Source organism: Miniopterus schreibersii (assembly GCF_964146895.1).
Source record: "Miniopterus schreibersii genome assembly, chromosome: 1".
Taxonomy (NCBI): domain Eukaryota; kingdom Metazoa; phylum Chordata; class Mammalia; order Chiroptera; family Miniopteridae; genus Miniopterus; species Miniopterus schreibersii.
Window position 1 is genome coordinate 162,591,682 of NC_138101.1, and position 13,527 is coordinate 162,605,208.

Below are 13,527 nucleotides of genomic sequence, written 5' to 3' on the forward strand. Positions count from 1 at the left end.
GTGTACACGCAGATGCCGGGCCGGGGACCGCACGGCCGCACACTCACAAGGCCAGGTGTACGCGTGGGCACCCGGAAGGGAAACCCCCGAGCGGGAGCCCCCCGCGGGGGAATGGCGCCCAGCCCCGGGCCAATGGGAGTAGCGGAATTTCTTTCATTCAATGAGGGGCCGGACTCTGGCTCTTGCCCGGAAAGGGGCGGGGCGCCGTGCCGGGGGCGGGGCCGCCGTGCTCCGAAGAGAGGGCGGTGCCCGCCCCGCGGCCCGGCCAATCGGCGCCGCGCCCGGGGGGGGAGGGGGGACCAGGCCTTTTTTCCCTCCGCGCGGGGCCAATCCGGACTTTACAAGCTTGAACTTTTGCCACCCACGGACGAGCTAGCGCGCCCGAGGAGGTACCCCGCCGCGCCGGCTCCAGGGCCTGGAGCGACCTTAACCCTTCCCGCGCCGGGCGGCCCGCTGCTGCCGCCGCGCCCCCCAGCCAGTCCCTGACCCTGCGGAACCCCGTCCCCAAGGCCATTCCAATTTCAGTGGTGAAATGTCGCTTGAGAAAGCACGACCTCTACCCACATCCCTCTCCGGGGTGCAGAGAGTAAATTGGGGAATGGGGAAAAGGAAGCATCAGCCTTGAGGGGGCCCAGGACCGCTGGCGGCCCGCCTGGCTCCGAGGGAGGGCTGTGACGACCGAGAGAAGCTCTACAGCAGGAGACACTCCCGCCTCTACCCCACCCTCAGCAACTCCCGATCTTGGGCAAACGTGGAGCCCCTGTGTACGGTGTTCCACGGCCCCCCGTTTGGCCCAGGGAAGAACGCAGGGCAGGCTTTTCTCAGGGGATATGGAGACCTCGGGCCGTCACAGAAGATCCCGCTACCACCAACAAACCAGCACCCCCTGTTCCCAAGAGACGCAAGCCAGTAAGGCTCACACGCACACCCATTTTTATTAGCCTTCCCTGGGATGGGGTTTGCATCAACTCTAAAGTGCAATGTGTGTTTGTAAGTTTGTGCCTCAGCCTGAGAGAGGCAAGGCACCCCGTTTGCGTCCGAGACTCAGTGAGTTCGTGGAACCCTCGCGCCACCAGCCCGTGGTTTGTGTAACCGTGCGTTGTGTGTGTGTGTGCGCGCGCGCGTGTTCTCGCTCGCATCCGTGCCCGCGGCGCAACGCGAGCCCGAGAGCGGGCTTTGGGTGCAGTCAGACCCGGGGCGGGGGTGCCGGGGCGAGCACGGGGCGGGGGCCAGGGCTCGGCCCGCCCCGGGAGCCGGCCCCTTGGAGCCACGGGCCCAGCAATGGGACGTGTTCTCCTTTAAGAGTTAAGAAACTTGAAACCTTGTTTGCGCAACAATCAGCGCCGCGGAGCCGCCAAAGTGTCTAGACTGGCATATGATGGGAGGCAGCCAATGACTCTGCGGCGCTCCTCCGGGGGCCCTCAGTGTGCGTTTGAGGAGAACAAAAAAGAGAGAGAGCGAGAGAGAGAGAGCGAGCCGAGCGGGGGAGCAAGCGAGGGAGCCAAGCCGAGAGAAAGAGCCGCCGGGCGCTGCCTCGCCAGACTTCGCCGGGACCGCGGGGCCACCGGGAGGCACTTTTTGTGGAGGGGGGAGGGGGAGCGACCTCTGCAGCGGCGGCGCCCGGGGCGTCCGAGCGCTGCGTGGGGAGGGCTGCGACTTCTGCCTCTGTGGATTGCATTTTTAATTAAGGATTCCCAGCAGCTCTTTGGGATTTTTACAGTTTTCACTCATGTGTTGACACCCGCGTTTGGGAGAAACTCGCTCTAAGTGCATCTAGCGCCTGGGACCTGAGACAGAGTTGGCCTTTCGTGCATGCAATTCCAGGGATTTTGGTTTTGTTAGGGGTTTTTCTTTCTTTCTTTTTTTTTTCTTTTTGCAGGGAGTAAGAAGAAAACAGTATCAACAAGCCTGCTTTTGGGATCCTGCAGGGAAAAGCCCATGTAGTTAAGAGCTTGGGTTTTACAGGCAGGGTTTCCCAGGCATATTTGCGGGGTTCGGCGCGAGCGCTTTGTGCTCATGGACCAGCCGCGCAACTTTTGAAGGCTCGCCGGCCCATGCGGGGACTTCTTGGCGGCGCGCCGCCTGCAGTCCCCCTCAAGCGCCGGGGCTGGAGTTGCTGAGCAGCCCGGCCACCGGGGTCCATGTAGCCGCTGGCCGGGCGCAGACTTCGGCTCGGCGTGCGCGCGTTCCTCGCCGGCCCACCCCGGCGAGCTCCCTCATGTTGCAGCCCTGCGGCGCCCCTTCGACGCCAGGCTGTGCGCGGTCTGCACGGCGCCCGGCAGCGGTGCTTCATGTGGGGCTGCGGCCCGCGCAGCCGGCGCCTCGCTGAGGGAACGGACCCCCGGTAACCGGAGACCGCCTCCCCCCCACCCCCGACGCCAAAGGATATCGTATGTTCAGGTCCAAACGCTCGGGGCTGGTGCGGCGACTTTGGCGAAGTCGTGTGGTCCCCGACCGGGAGGAAGGCGGCGGCGGCGGCAGCGGAGGCGGCGGCGGCGGCGACGAGGATGGGAGTTGGGGCAGCCAAGCTGAGCCGGCCCCGCGGGCACGAGAAGGCGGAGGCTGCGGCCGCTCGGAAGTCCGCCCGGTAGCCCCGAGGCGGCCCCGGGACGCGGTAGGAGAGCGAGGCGCCCAGGGCGCGGTGAGGCGCCGGCGCGCAGGGGGCCCCCCGAGGCCCATGTCCGAACCTGGGGCCGGCTCTGGGGGTTCCCCGCTGGACCTGGCGGAGCCAGGAGGCCCGGGCTGGCTGCCCGAAAGTGACTGCGAGACGGTGACTTGCTGTCTCTTTTCGGAGCGGGACGCTGCGGGCGCTCCCCGGGACGCCAGCGACCCCCTGGCCGGGGCGGCCCTGGAGCCTGAGCTCGGCGGGCGGAGTCGCGAAGCCCGCTCGCGACTGCTTCTGCTGGAGCAGGAACTCAAGACAGTCACGTACTCGCTCCTGAAGCGGCTCAAGGAGCGCTCCCTGGACACGCTGCTGGAGGCGGTGGAGTCCCGCGGCGGCGTGCCGGGCGGCTGCGTGCTGGTGCCGCGCGCCGACCTCCGCCTGGGCGGCCAGCCTGCGCCACCGCAGCTGCTGCTCGGCCGCCTCTTCCGCTGGCCTGACCTCCAGCACGCTGTGGAGCTGAAGCCCCTGTGCGGCTGCCACAGTTTCGCTGCCGCCGCCGACGGCCCCACTGTGTGCTGCAACCCCTACCACTTCAGCCGGCTCTGCGGGCCAGGTGAGTGTGCCGCGCCTGGTGAGGGGGTGTTGCGGGCTCGGGGTCCCCCCTCTAGTCCCCTTCCTTGGCTTTTTTATCCCAGACTCCTCGGGCAGACAGAGCTGCGGTGCTCCCGCGGGTGCCCCTGGAGTGTGGGAGCTCCAGTGGAGGCGCCTCATCCTGTTCCTGCGGGGGAGTGGGGATCTGGGCACACACATCAAATGGCAACTTCATCAAGGCACTGGCAAACTTAAAAGGGTACATGGTGGAGTTTTCTCTATGGAACTTCAGGCTCCAACTTCACAGGGAGAGGTTAGGCCTAGGAAAAGCCAAAGATTACGTGTCTGCCCCCGCACCCCTCCCACCAGTTTACCCCCAGTCTGTCCTCAGGCCTGTAGCATTTGTGTTCATACGCCTATATATACCTAAGCTGTACTTTTCTATATCCAAGTGTAGATATAAATTGTGAAATTGGGTGTAGACAGTTCGTGGCTAGAGGCAAAGTGTAAATTGTCCCACTTGTTCCTTTGTATACTTTGGAGCAAAGCTTTTGCATGGTAACTGCTCTCAGAGTGGATACCACCCTCTTGATCTGAATTCTTCCAGCATCCGTTGGGCATCAAATGCCAGGATTCTTCATCATCATTCTCAGTCCTGTGTCCAGCTTTTGTGCCCAGGTGAGGGTCGTGGGGGCATCTATGAGTAGGTGAGGAAGCCAGGTGTTTTATTACATCTGAGAAACGCTCCTGTCTTTGTTCTCTTACTGGGACTTCCTGCACACACACCACCCCCAGCCCAGTTTACCTGAGGATGCCCCGGGTTCTGGAGCAGAGGTGAGGACAGGTGGAGGTTCCTGGCAGGTCAGAAGCTTGCAGGAACACACATTTTAGCCTGTAGCATCTTCAAGGTATACGCATCTTAGGTGGCACTGGAGGTTCTGCAGGGGTGTGACTGTCAAGAGTTACAGGCTGTTGGGTATTAGAGGGCTCAGAGTTTCTTCAGTCTGGTCCCTTTGGAGAGAGTGAGCACCTAGCTTGAGGGTCCATAGAGTGTCAGATCACAGGTCTTCTGACTCCCAGTGTGAAAGGGAGGGATGGGCCTATGAGTGAGCATGGGGGTAGTGGCTGGAGGCAAAAGGAAGGTGCATCAAAGGTGGTTCACTTATGGGGGTTGGTGGAGAAAGGCAGCCATTGATCTGACTGCCCTACTCCCTGTATGGTTGGTCATTCCAGGCCTGATTCAGGAGCTTTTGGCAGTCCCTGACCTGTGGCCCATGGCTTGCTGTGCCCCTTGTTCCTCTTTCTGACAGCATCCCCAAGAAGTGGCTTCCTCCCTTCTGCTACCCTGTCTCCTCTCTGCCTCTGGGAAGGGGGCCCTATCTATGGTTGCCCTGTCTTTGGTCATTATTGTTTAGTGGGAGATAATTGGTGGGGCCCACTCTGCTATTTTAGAAAGTCCTGGCAGGTATTTTCTCTCTCACCATGTCAGTCAACTAGCAAATATTTGTTGAGCACTTATTCTGTGCCAGGCACCATGCTGGATGCAGTAGCAGAGAGAGAGGAAATATGAGTAGGATCCCTGCTCTCAAGAAATATAATCTTGGGGTAGAGCTGGGGGAAGAAGGGCCAGGTCAGAGGGTGTGAACTATCAGAGCACTATGGGGTGTGTATGCATCAAGGTCACCTCCAGGAGCTCCATAGCTCTAACCTGGAGCAGGTCTTGGAGGGTGGGTAAGGGGAGGTGGGTGTTGAGGAGGAGGAGAGGGCCAGCTGAGAGTAAGGTGCCAGGAAAGCTCAGGTGTGTGGGTGGGAAGGGGTGGTGGTGAAAAAGTTGGAGACAACACACAGGACCCACCCTTGCCAAGGATGGGTGGGTTGTTCCTGACCTTGGACGAGGAGTCATCCTGAGTGTTGATTTGAGTTTGGTGGACTTGGGCAACAGGTTGAGGGACGAACTGCAGTGGGATGGTGCTTAACCACATACTTGGTCCTAGGCTCTGCTTGGCCAGTAACACAACTAGACCTTGGACGAGTAACCTGCCCTCTTAGTACCTACCAGTCAGTGGAGGTGGCTTCAGGAACATTCTCCACATCTAATTCTAGACTAAGCACTGGCATTTGACTCCTTTCCTGCTCCCAGAAGGAGGCACTATTGCAGGGGCTGTGTCTGTTCGTCTTCTCCAACCTAGGGGCACCCCCTTTCAAGCCATCCTGGGGACTTTTGGGAGTACTGATGGTCTGGGAAGGGTTTCTAATACTTGCTAGATATGGACCCTCTTGCCTCATTCTCCTGCCTAATGGCATGGGCTGAGGAGACTGGGACTGAGAACTGGGGAGCCCTTTGCTGCCCACCCCACCCCCACCGGCTGGCCGCCAGCCTGGCTCCCAGAGCTGGGCGGGTGCATAGCTGGAGCTCAGTCGTGCGCGTCCTGATAAGGAGACTGCTCCTTCCAGGGCTCTGGGGGAGAGGGCTGGGGCACTGGGGCAGACAGACAGCTAGAGAGTACACTGGAACACCCAGCAGGCCAACTGAGGGACACCTACCTGGCACCAGTCTCCTCAGTGCCCCCTGACCCCCACAGGGATCCTCAGTGACTGGAAGCCCCTTTCTGGGCAGTGCAGACTCTTGCTGCTCAGAGCAAACCCTGTTCCATCCATAACTTGATTTGGGGCATTGGAGCCAGTTCCCTTCTTTGGGCGTCGTCCCATCTGTAAAGTGGTAAGGGTGGACAGAATCCCTGACGTCTGACTGGCAGATTTCAGGTGATACTGGCCTACCTCCCCTGTCCTGCCCTCTCCCCCCATGGCTTGACTCAGAAAGTGGGTTTTCCCCTCTGCCCAGCTCTGCCCACCCTCACCCCCACTCCCTCCCGTGGGAGTCAGGCCCTAGCACTCCCTCCCTCTTGTGTGTCTTTCGTGTGCCTTTCCGTCCAGGGAAAAGCCAGTTCACTGAGCTCTGCCTATGTGGACGGAAATGTGGAGAAATACTTTAATCACAGTTCTAACCTGTGTTTATAGAGCTCCTTTCTCCTGAAAGTATCCATTAACTTTGGAATAAATCTCCTGCTCTTTGCTTCACCACTTTTTTTTTTTCTGTAATTATATTCAGTAAATTACTATTATCCAAATTGCGCCAGGGAAAGAGAGACAGAGTGAGAGAGAGAACTTCTAAACGACTGTAGGAGGCCGCCTAGGAAAACACAGGGTTCCCAGGCCAGGACTATAGGAATTAGAATGGGCTAGAAAGTTTTCCTTTTATTTGGCCTGGCATTATCCCTTTGAAATGAGATCAATTTCAAGTTGGGCTTCCAAGCCCCCACCCCGCCCCTCTAGCCTGCCGGCCCTGCTCCTCCGAGCTCCTCCTTGGAGGTGAGGAAGGGGTGATAATGTGCAGTTTGCCTCTTGCTGGCGCCAGCCGGCCGCGCTGTTTATCTGGCTGCCGGGGGAATCTGGGCAATTAGGCTCAGCCGGCCTTAAAGTGCCAGGAGCTCCTTTTTTGTGTCTCCCACCCTGGGGCTTGGGGTTGAGCCTAAAGCTTCTGGGGGAGGAGAGGACGGGCGCCCGGGAGGCCACCTCCCCACCCACAGCTACTCCTTGGCAGGGTGGAAACTAGGAGGCCCAGGAAGGCCAATGGAGCCTTTTCTAAGCAAGATGCTGGGCTGCAAGGATAGGGGTGGAAGGTAGTGTTCCAAACTAAAACTTAACCAGCCACTGAGAGAGACTGTGAACTCTCTTGGCTTTAGAATTAGATACTAAAAGGCCAGGTACTCTCCAGGGGCTAACCAGAGTTAGTCTGGGCTGAGCTGAGCTGAGCTGAACTGAGCATTAGTCTTCTGGTACACTCAGCCCCTGGCTGACTGCTCTCTCACTTCTGGAGGAAGTTGGAGGAGATTCCTGAAGTTGATGCCTGAGGCTGGATGTCTGAGGGGACTGGAGTTTCTAATCTCTCTCCCTCTCCCCTCCTCCCCCTCTTCCTTTCTCCTTTTCTCTCTTCTATTCTCTTCCTCCCTCCCCCATGTTCATTTCTTCCATAGGGGTCTGCAGGACTCTAGAAGTTACTATTTTTAAATCAACACAGCTTTTGCAAGCACTAAGATAGCTTCTAAGAAGGGAGTGAACTGAGGACCTGGAGGCAGCTCACACTTTCTTACCTTTTGTCTTACACACCAAGTGTCCCACCTGAGTGCCCACATTGCTCACCTGATATAATGTCCTGGAGCTCCATTCTCCCGGATCAAGGGGGCTGGGATGTGTGGGAGTGTGGAGGTGCCAGTTAAAGGTTATCCAGTATTGTTCATTGCAGCATTATTCCTAATAACCCAAAAGTGGAAACAACCCAAATGTCCATTAGCTGCTGAATAAACAAAATGTGATCTATCCATACTATGGAATATCATTCAGCCATGGAAAAGAATGACATGCTCATACATGCTACAACATGGATGGACCTTGAAAACATTATGCTAAGTGAAAGAAGCCAGACACAAAGGTCATGTGTTACATGAATCCATTTGTGTGAAATCTCCAGAACAGGCAAATTCATAAAGAGAGAAAGTAGATTGATTGCGTAGCATTTGGGGTTTGGGGAAATGGGGGACAGGACTTCTTTGGGGGTGATGAAAATGTTCTATAAATAAATGGTGTTGGTCTCACAACTCTGAATATATTAAATACCACTAACGTGTATACTTTAAAGAGTGAATCTTAAGAATGTGTGAATGATAACTCAATTTTTCAAGAAAAGGTAACTTAATATTGATCCCCAACTGGCCTCCCTTTTGTTTAGTTGAAACAGAGTAACTTCTCCTAGTTTCCTTTGTAACCTTGGACTGGTCCTTTACTTCGCTGGACCTCAGTTGTCCCATCAGTTAAAAGAAGTTGAGTTGGTGAATTCCAAGAAGTTGAGTTAGGCAAACCTCTGACATTTTGAATCCTCCTGCTGGGAGTGAAGTCTATAGGCCTTTATACTTTTACTTGCCTAGTGTGGAAGTTGGTGATTAGCTTCCAGTTCTCACAGTTGTTAAGCAGTTTTGTGCAAACCGTTTTGCTGGTGCAAATGGGGGCCTGGGAAAGTCTCTCCTGAGAGCTTTGCAGTTCCCTTTTAGCTGGTTTGTCTGACATTTCAAGTTTGTAGATTTGCTGTCTTACTCTTGTCATTAGAATCCTGCCAGTTCAGGTGTGGCCATGGGTGGTGGATATCACAATTCAAGGCCCAGGTGGCCCCTGCAAGAGACGCTGGGATTGATGACACCACTGCCCATTGCTGTGAAGTTTCACTTTTGGGGACAGATCTGGGGGGCAAGATCTGTCTGAAGCCTCCCACCTTGTGTGGCCTGGGCCTCAGCCAATCAGATTTTTGCCGAAGGAAGCCTAAAACAGTAATTACGATCCTTCTGATAAGTTAGGTAGTGGAAAGGGCACAAGGCAAGGGGTCAGGAGACCTGGCGTCTAGTTCTGGCTCTATAACCAGCTCCCTCTCTGGCCCTGAGGGAGTCACTTCCACTCCAGGCCTCAGTCTTCTCTGTACAGTATGAGTGCTGGCCTCAGTTCTCCTTCCCTGTGGAACTCTAGCACTACCTGTGTTTTGACAAATAGCTGGCCTCCTTGATTCCTGTTAGGTCTCCCATGGATCACCCCTTTGGACCCTTAGGTCCTCTTTATGCACACCTTAGTCCACTGATGCCCCCAACTTTACCATTATCCTCATCACTGTTGTCTTTGTCCACAGACACTTACTGAGCACTTTCTGTGCATATGATGTGACTTAGCTGGGATGAAGGGGTGGAAGATGGGGTGCCTTTAGATTGCCTGTCTCACTGGGGTGTAGAGCAGAGTCACGCCTGGGCTCAGATCCTAGTTCTACCACGATTGGCTGGGGGACACTGGGCAAGTCAGTTTTCTCATCTGTAAAATGGGAATAATATGTCTAAGAAAGGATGAAGTAAAAATAAGTGCCCAGTCAGCATACTTAATGTTAACATTGTGTGCCTAAGGTCTAAGAGAATAAAATACAGTGAATGGAATTGAAAATGCTGGCATGGAGATAGACACAGGATAGATAGGCTTTCAGCAAATGTTTGCTTCTCTCCCAGTAGCTATTCCATGATTCACTTTTCCTTCTCCCTAAATACTCTCCACAAAAGATTCCGTTTTTAGACCTCGGAGCCTTCGCTTTGTTGAAATAATTTCTGGCTGGAAAAGCAAGGGTGGGGAAAAGCTGAAGCTGCATAGGGTGTATGGAGCAAAACAAATGCTCCTACAGCTAATTGTGCCTTATTATAATTATGAAAAACACTTATTACCCCTTGTGTCATTACTGATACCTGCCTAATAATAGTTATTACCACTTTACTACCACTGAGAGTTTGTTTTAGTTTGCGATTTGATGGTGTTTAGTTTCATTTAGGGAAAATGAAGGGTCATTTCATTCATGCAAATTGTTACTTAGTTTAGCAAATTGTTACTTCCCCTAAAGCAAGAGGCTAAGGAATTCTTCTGAAGACAAAGTATATGTTTTTAAAGAGGAGTATTTTAGGCAAATGAAAGGAAACCAAAAGAAAAATACCATAGACAATAAGGAATCACACAGGGTCTGAGCTGGAAGGCCGTAGGGAGCTTGTGTCCCACCCCTTCTCTTTACAAAGGGGTGACTGAGGCCGAGGGCTGGCTGTGACTGGTTTAAGGTCTCCCATCTAGGTAGCTGGGTTTGGCTTCTTGGGTCCCAACCAGTGTTGCTCTCCTCCTTGCTCCAGAGAATGCTACTTCTAGTGCAGCTTGTTTGGAAATGAGCTTCTGTGTCTGAGTCTCTGTACTCACACTCAGTTCTGATTAGAGTTGCCAAATTTAGCAAATAAAAAGACAGAATGCCCAGTTAAGTTTGAATTTCAGGTAAACAACACATATCTTTTTAGTTTAAGTATGTCCCAAATATTGTGAGGGACATACTTATACCAAATGCTTACGCCACGGAAATCCAAAATTCAAATTTACCTGCACATCTGGTATTTTATCACGCAACCCTGGCTCTGGCTTTTCCCTGCACCTGCATTTCTCTTGTTATAATAATAGTAGTTAAGTGTTTGTGGAGGTACTTTTCCACAGTACCAAGAGGTGTACTAAGCGTTTTATATACATTATCTTCTTTCACCCTCCTGGCAAACCTGGGAATATTGTCATCCGTTTTATGGCTGAGGAAGCAGGCTCAGAAAAGTGAAGTAACTTGCTGGAGGCCTCACAGCCAAAGGTGGTAGAGTAGGGGTTGATCCCAGGTCTGGACCCCAAGCCTGTGGCCTTACCAGTGGATTTGGGCAGCAAAGGTGATGGGAGAAAAGGAGGGTTTCCTGTGAGCGGGGCTTTTTTATTGGAGGAAATCAATAATCAAAAGCTTGTAGAAGAGCCCCCAGGTGTGAACTTTCCCACCCTGGCAGTGACATGCTGTCTCCTGTCTTCCAGAATCACCACCACCCCCCTACTCTCGGCTGTCTCCTCGTGACGAGTACAAGCCACTGGGTAAGTGTGTCCTCCTTCCAACCCTTGGGGAGGTGTGTCCATCCTGTGCTCCCCTTCATTCCAGCACCCAGCTTCAGTGCTGAAGGGCTGGAGGGGAGGGGGGAAAGCTGGCCTGGTTGCCTTTGAAATGGGGTGAAGTTTTACAAACACACCCTCAGTTGGGCCAAAGCAGACTCAGCCTCTCCAGTGGGCTATTTACATCTTGAAATTCCTCAGCTCATCATTAACCTCTCTGTGACCTTTAAACATGGGCCTGTGGGAGATGAATGGGTTTCGACTTAAGCATCTCTTTGGAGGTGGGTTGGTATTTGTCTCTTTTCCTTTCTCTCCCTCCCCCAGTCTTAGATGTTCTCCTGTAGTGTGTATTAATTGTTACTATGACAAATAGGTTGAGCAAGAAGTTACTGTTGAGAGGAGCTCTAGGTTTTTCCCCCTTTTAAGCCGAGAAGTTTACTTGGGCAAGAACAACAGTTGGAACATTTAGAAAGCATGCGTATTGGTACATAAAGCCCCTGGCATGGCAGTCTCCTAGGTGCACTTAGTGGAGGTGGTTGTGTCGTTTTAGACAGGTCCCATTCAGAGGTAAAATGTGTTCTATGTAAACCTTGGGACTAGATGAGCAGCCAGTATTCTGTAGTAAATGTGTGTGGTTTTAAAAGTAGAGATGGCTTGTTTCCTGGCCATCCTGTTTCCTCCAGTGGAGAATCCTAGTGGTGGGGTGAGTTAGTTTGGCCTTAATAGTTCCAGGAGAGCAGCTTTGTGACCCAGGCAGTTCCCGTGGGACTTAAGCTTTAAAAGTCAGATGGCGTGGCAGTGATGCTAGCACATTCCACCAACTGACCACAAAAAGTGTGTTTTGTTTTGTTTTTGGTAAAGGCCTCTTCTCAGTAGTGTGTGTCAGCATCATATGGGAGGTCCCTTCTAAGTGTCGTCGACTCTCAGGCATCCAGTCCCGTTTTCCTTCCAGGCCCTCCTGTGGACTCACAAGTGCCCACCAGGTCCCTCCAGGAGTTTGACTTCCTTGGTCTAGGAGGACAGAGGCTGTCCTAGGATGGTGTGTGAGTCAGAGGCTTAACGATAGCAACTTCCTCAGTGTTTTTCCCGACTTAATGGTCAGCCCATGGATGGAGGAGCTTTATTTAGTTCCGTGGGGAACTGGAGAGGTCATCTGGTTGGACCCTGTCACTTCATAGATGGGGAATCAGACTGAAGGATCGGGAGGGAGGGCTCCCCAGGTAATGAGCAGCAGGGCTGAGGCGGAAACCCAGAGCAGCCCCCTATTCAGCATGCCTGTTCCCCATCCTTCCCTCACAGGCTTGTCTCAGCATTTCCCAAGTCAACATAATTGCACTAGTCACTTAGATCCCTAGTTCCATTAGAGGAAAAAACCCCAGCCCTCAAATGCTCTTAGTAAAGTTGCACCTTGAATGTCAAGGATTATCGCCCTGAGGAATTGTGGGTCAGCCTGTGATAAAGCAGCAAAAATCCAGACACCACTTAGCCCTGCAGAGTGACCATTTGGAAATCAACAGGTGGCCTGGTTCTTTTACGAATGGGACAACTGAGGCCTAGAGAGAGGAAGTGACACTTGCTGGTAGTCATATAGCTCAGGGGTCTGCAAACTACAGCTCACCATCTGTTTTTGTATGGCTCACGAGCTAAGAATGGTTTTTACTTTCTTAGATGGTTAAAAAAAATAAAAAAATAGCATTTCATGACATGTGAAAATGATATGAAATTCCAATTTCAGCATTTGTAGTTAAGTTCTACTGGAACATAGCCACGCTCACCCATTTCCATATCATCTGTGGCTGCTCCCATACTACAGCGGCAGAGTTGAATAGTTGCAACAGAAATTGCATGGCTTGCAGGGCTGAAAATATTTACTCCTGGGCCCTTTGTTGAAAAAGTTGGTGACCCATGATTTTGCTGACTGAGAGTGGAGGTGGGACTCGAATCTGGGGCTCTGACTTCCAGCCAGGGTCCGTCCTTGGGGCTTGAGCTGTGATTGAGGTGGGGAGTGTTCTTTTTCTACAACAGCCCAATGACACTTCAGACTTTGAGGGCCTCACTAGAAGCACCAGATGTGAGGGTTTGCAGAGTGCATTATGAGGACTTACTAGCTGCGAAAGGTAGAAACTGCCTGTTCTCACTCCTGGGAACCTCACAAAGCTGTCTGTGTTGGCTCCACAGTGCTTCACTAAAAAATAGGGTTCAGCCTGTGATAATGAGACTCGGGGTGCTGAACACTTTGGGAACATGAGGTAGTAAAAGCAACAATGTTTTACAAAGATCCCACTGAGGCATTGAGGGTTTTTGTGTTGTTTTTTTTTAAAGAGATTTTCCATCTGTCCTTATTTTCCTCTGAACACGTTTTACCAGCAGATAACTTTTTCGTGCCCTAATACAAAAAATAGCCCGAGTTATTTTTTTGTATTATTTTCTTTTCCTTGCATTGTTGCTTTTTTGTAAACAAAAAGTCAGTTCACTTCTAAGCCTCTGTGATCACATGAGACCAAAAAACAAAATAAAACCCAGAACACCCAGTCAGCATCTGGCAAGTGGGAAACGAAAAAAAAAAGAGACCAAATTGGTTAATGTTTCATCTTCCCGCTGCCCAAGCCATGTGGTAAAAGGAAAAAAATAATCCTGCAAGATTGAGTGGAATCCTAGCTAGCGAGGGCCCAGGCTAACGGTTTTTGCCCTAGGAATCCCCAGTTTGGGGTGCCTCTCCTGAGTCAGGTGGGACCAGCTGAGCCAGACCTAGGTTTTGCTGGGTGAGAAGATGATGAAAGTGCTGCAGGCCTCACAGAACATGCCTT

At 52.8% G+C, this 13,527-nt stretch overlaps 1 protein-coding gene across 3 annotated transcripts in view; it reads left to right on the forward strand.

Moving 5' to 3' along the window:
* Positions 1–514: 514 nt before the first annotated feature.
* The window catches only part of SMAD6 (SMAD family member 6), a 76,151-nt gene continuing 63,138 nt past the window's right edge, over positions 515–13,527 (forward strand). The window contains exons 1-2 of one of the 3 annotated variants that reach the window (XM_081144332.1): positions 518–3,218; positions 10,649–10,705. In XM_081144332.1, the coding sequence (XP_081000458.1) occupies positions 2,393–3,218; positions 10,649–10,705 (883 nt within the window). In that variant the 5' untranslated portion in view covers positions 518–2,392. Of the gene's footprint in view, positions 3,219–10,648; positions 10,706–13,527 lie in introns of all 3 variants that reach the window. The other 2 variants (XM_081144334.1, XM_081144333.1) reach the window with 2 other exon arrangements.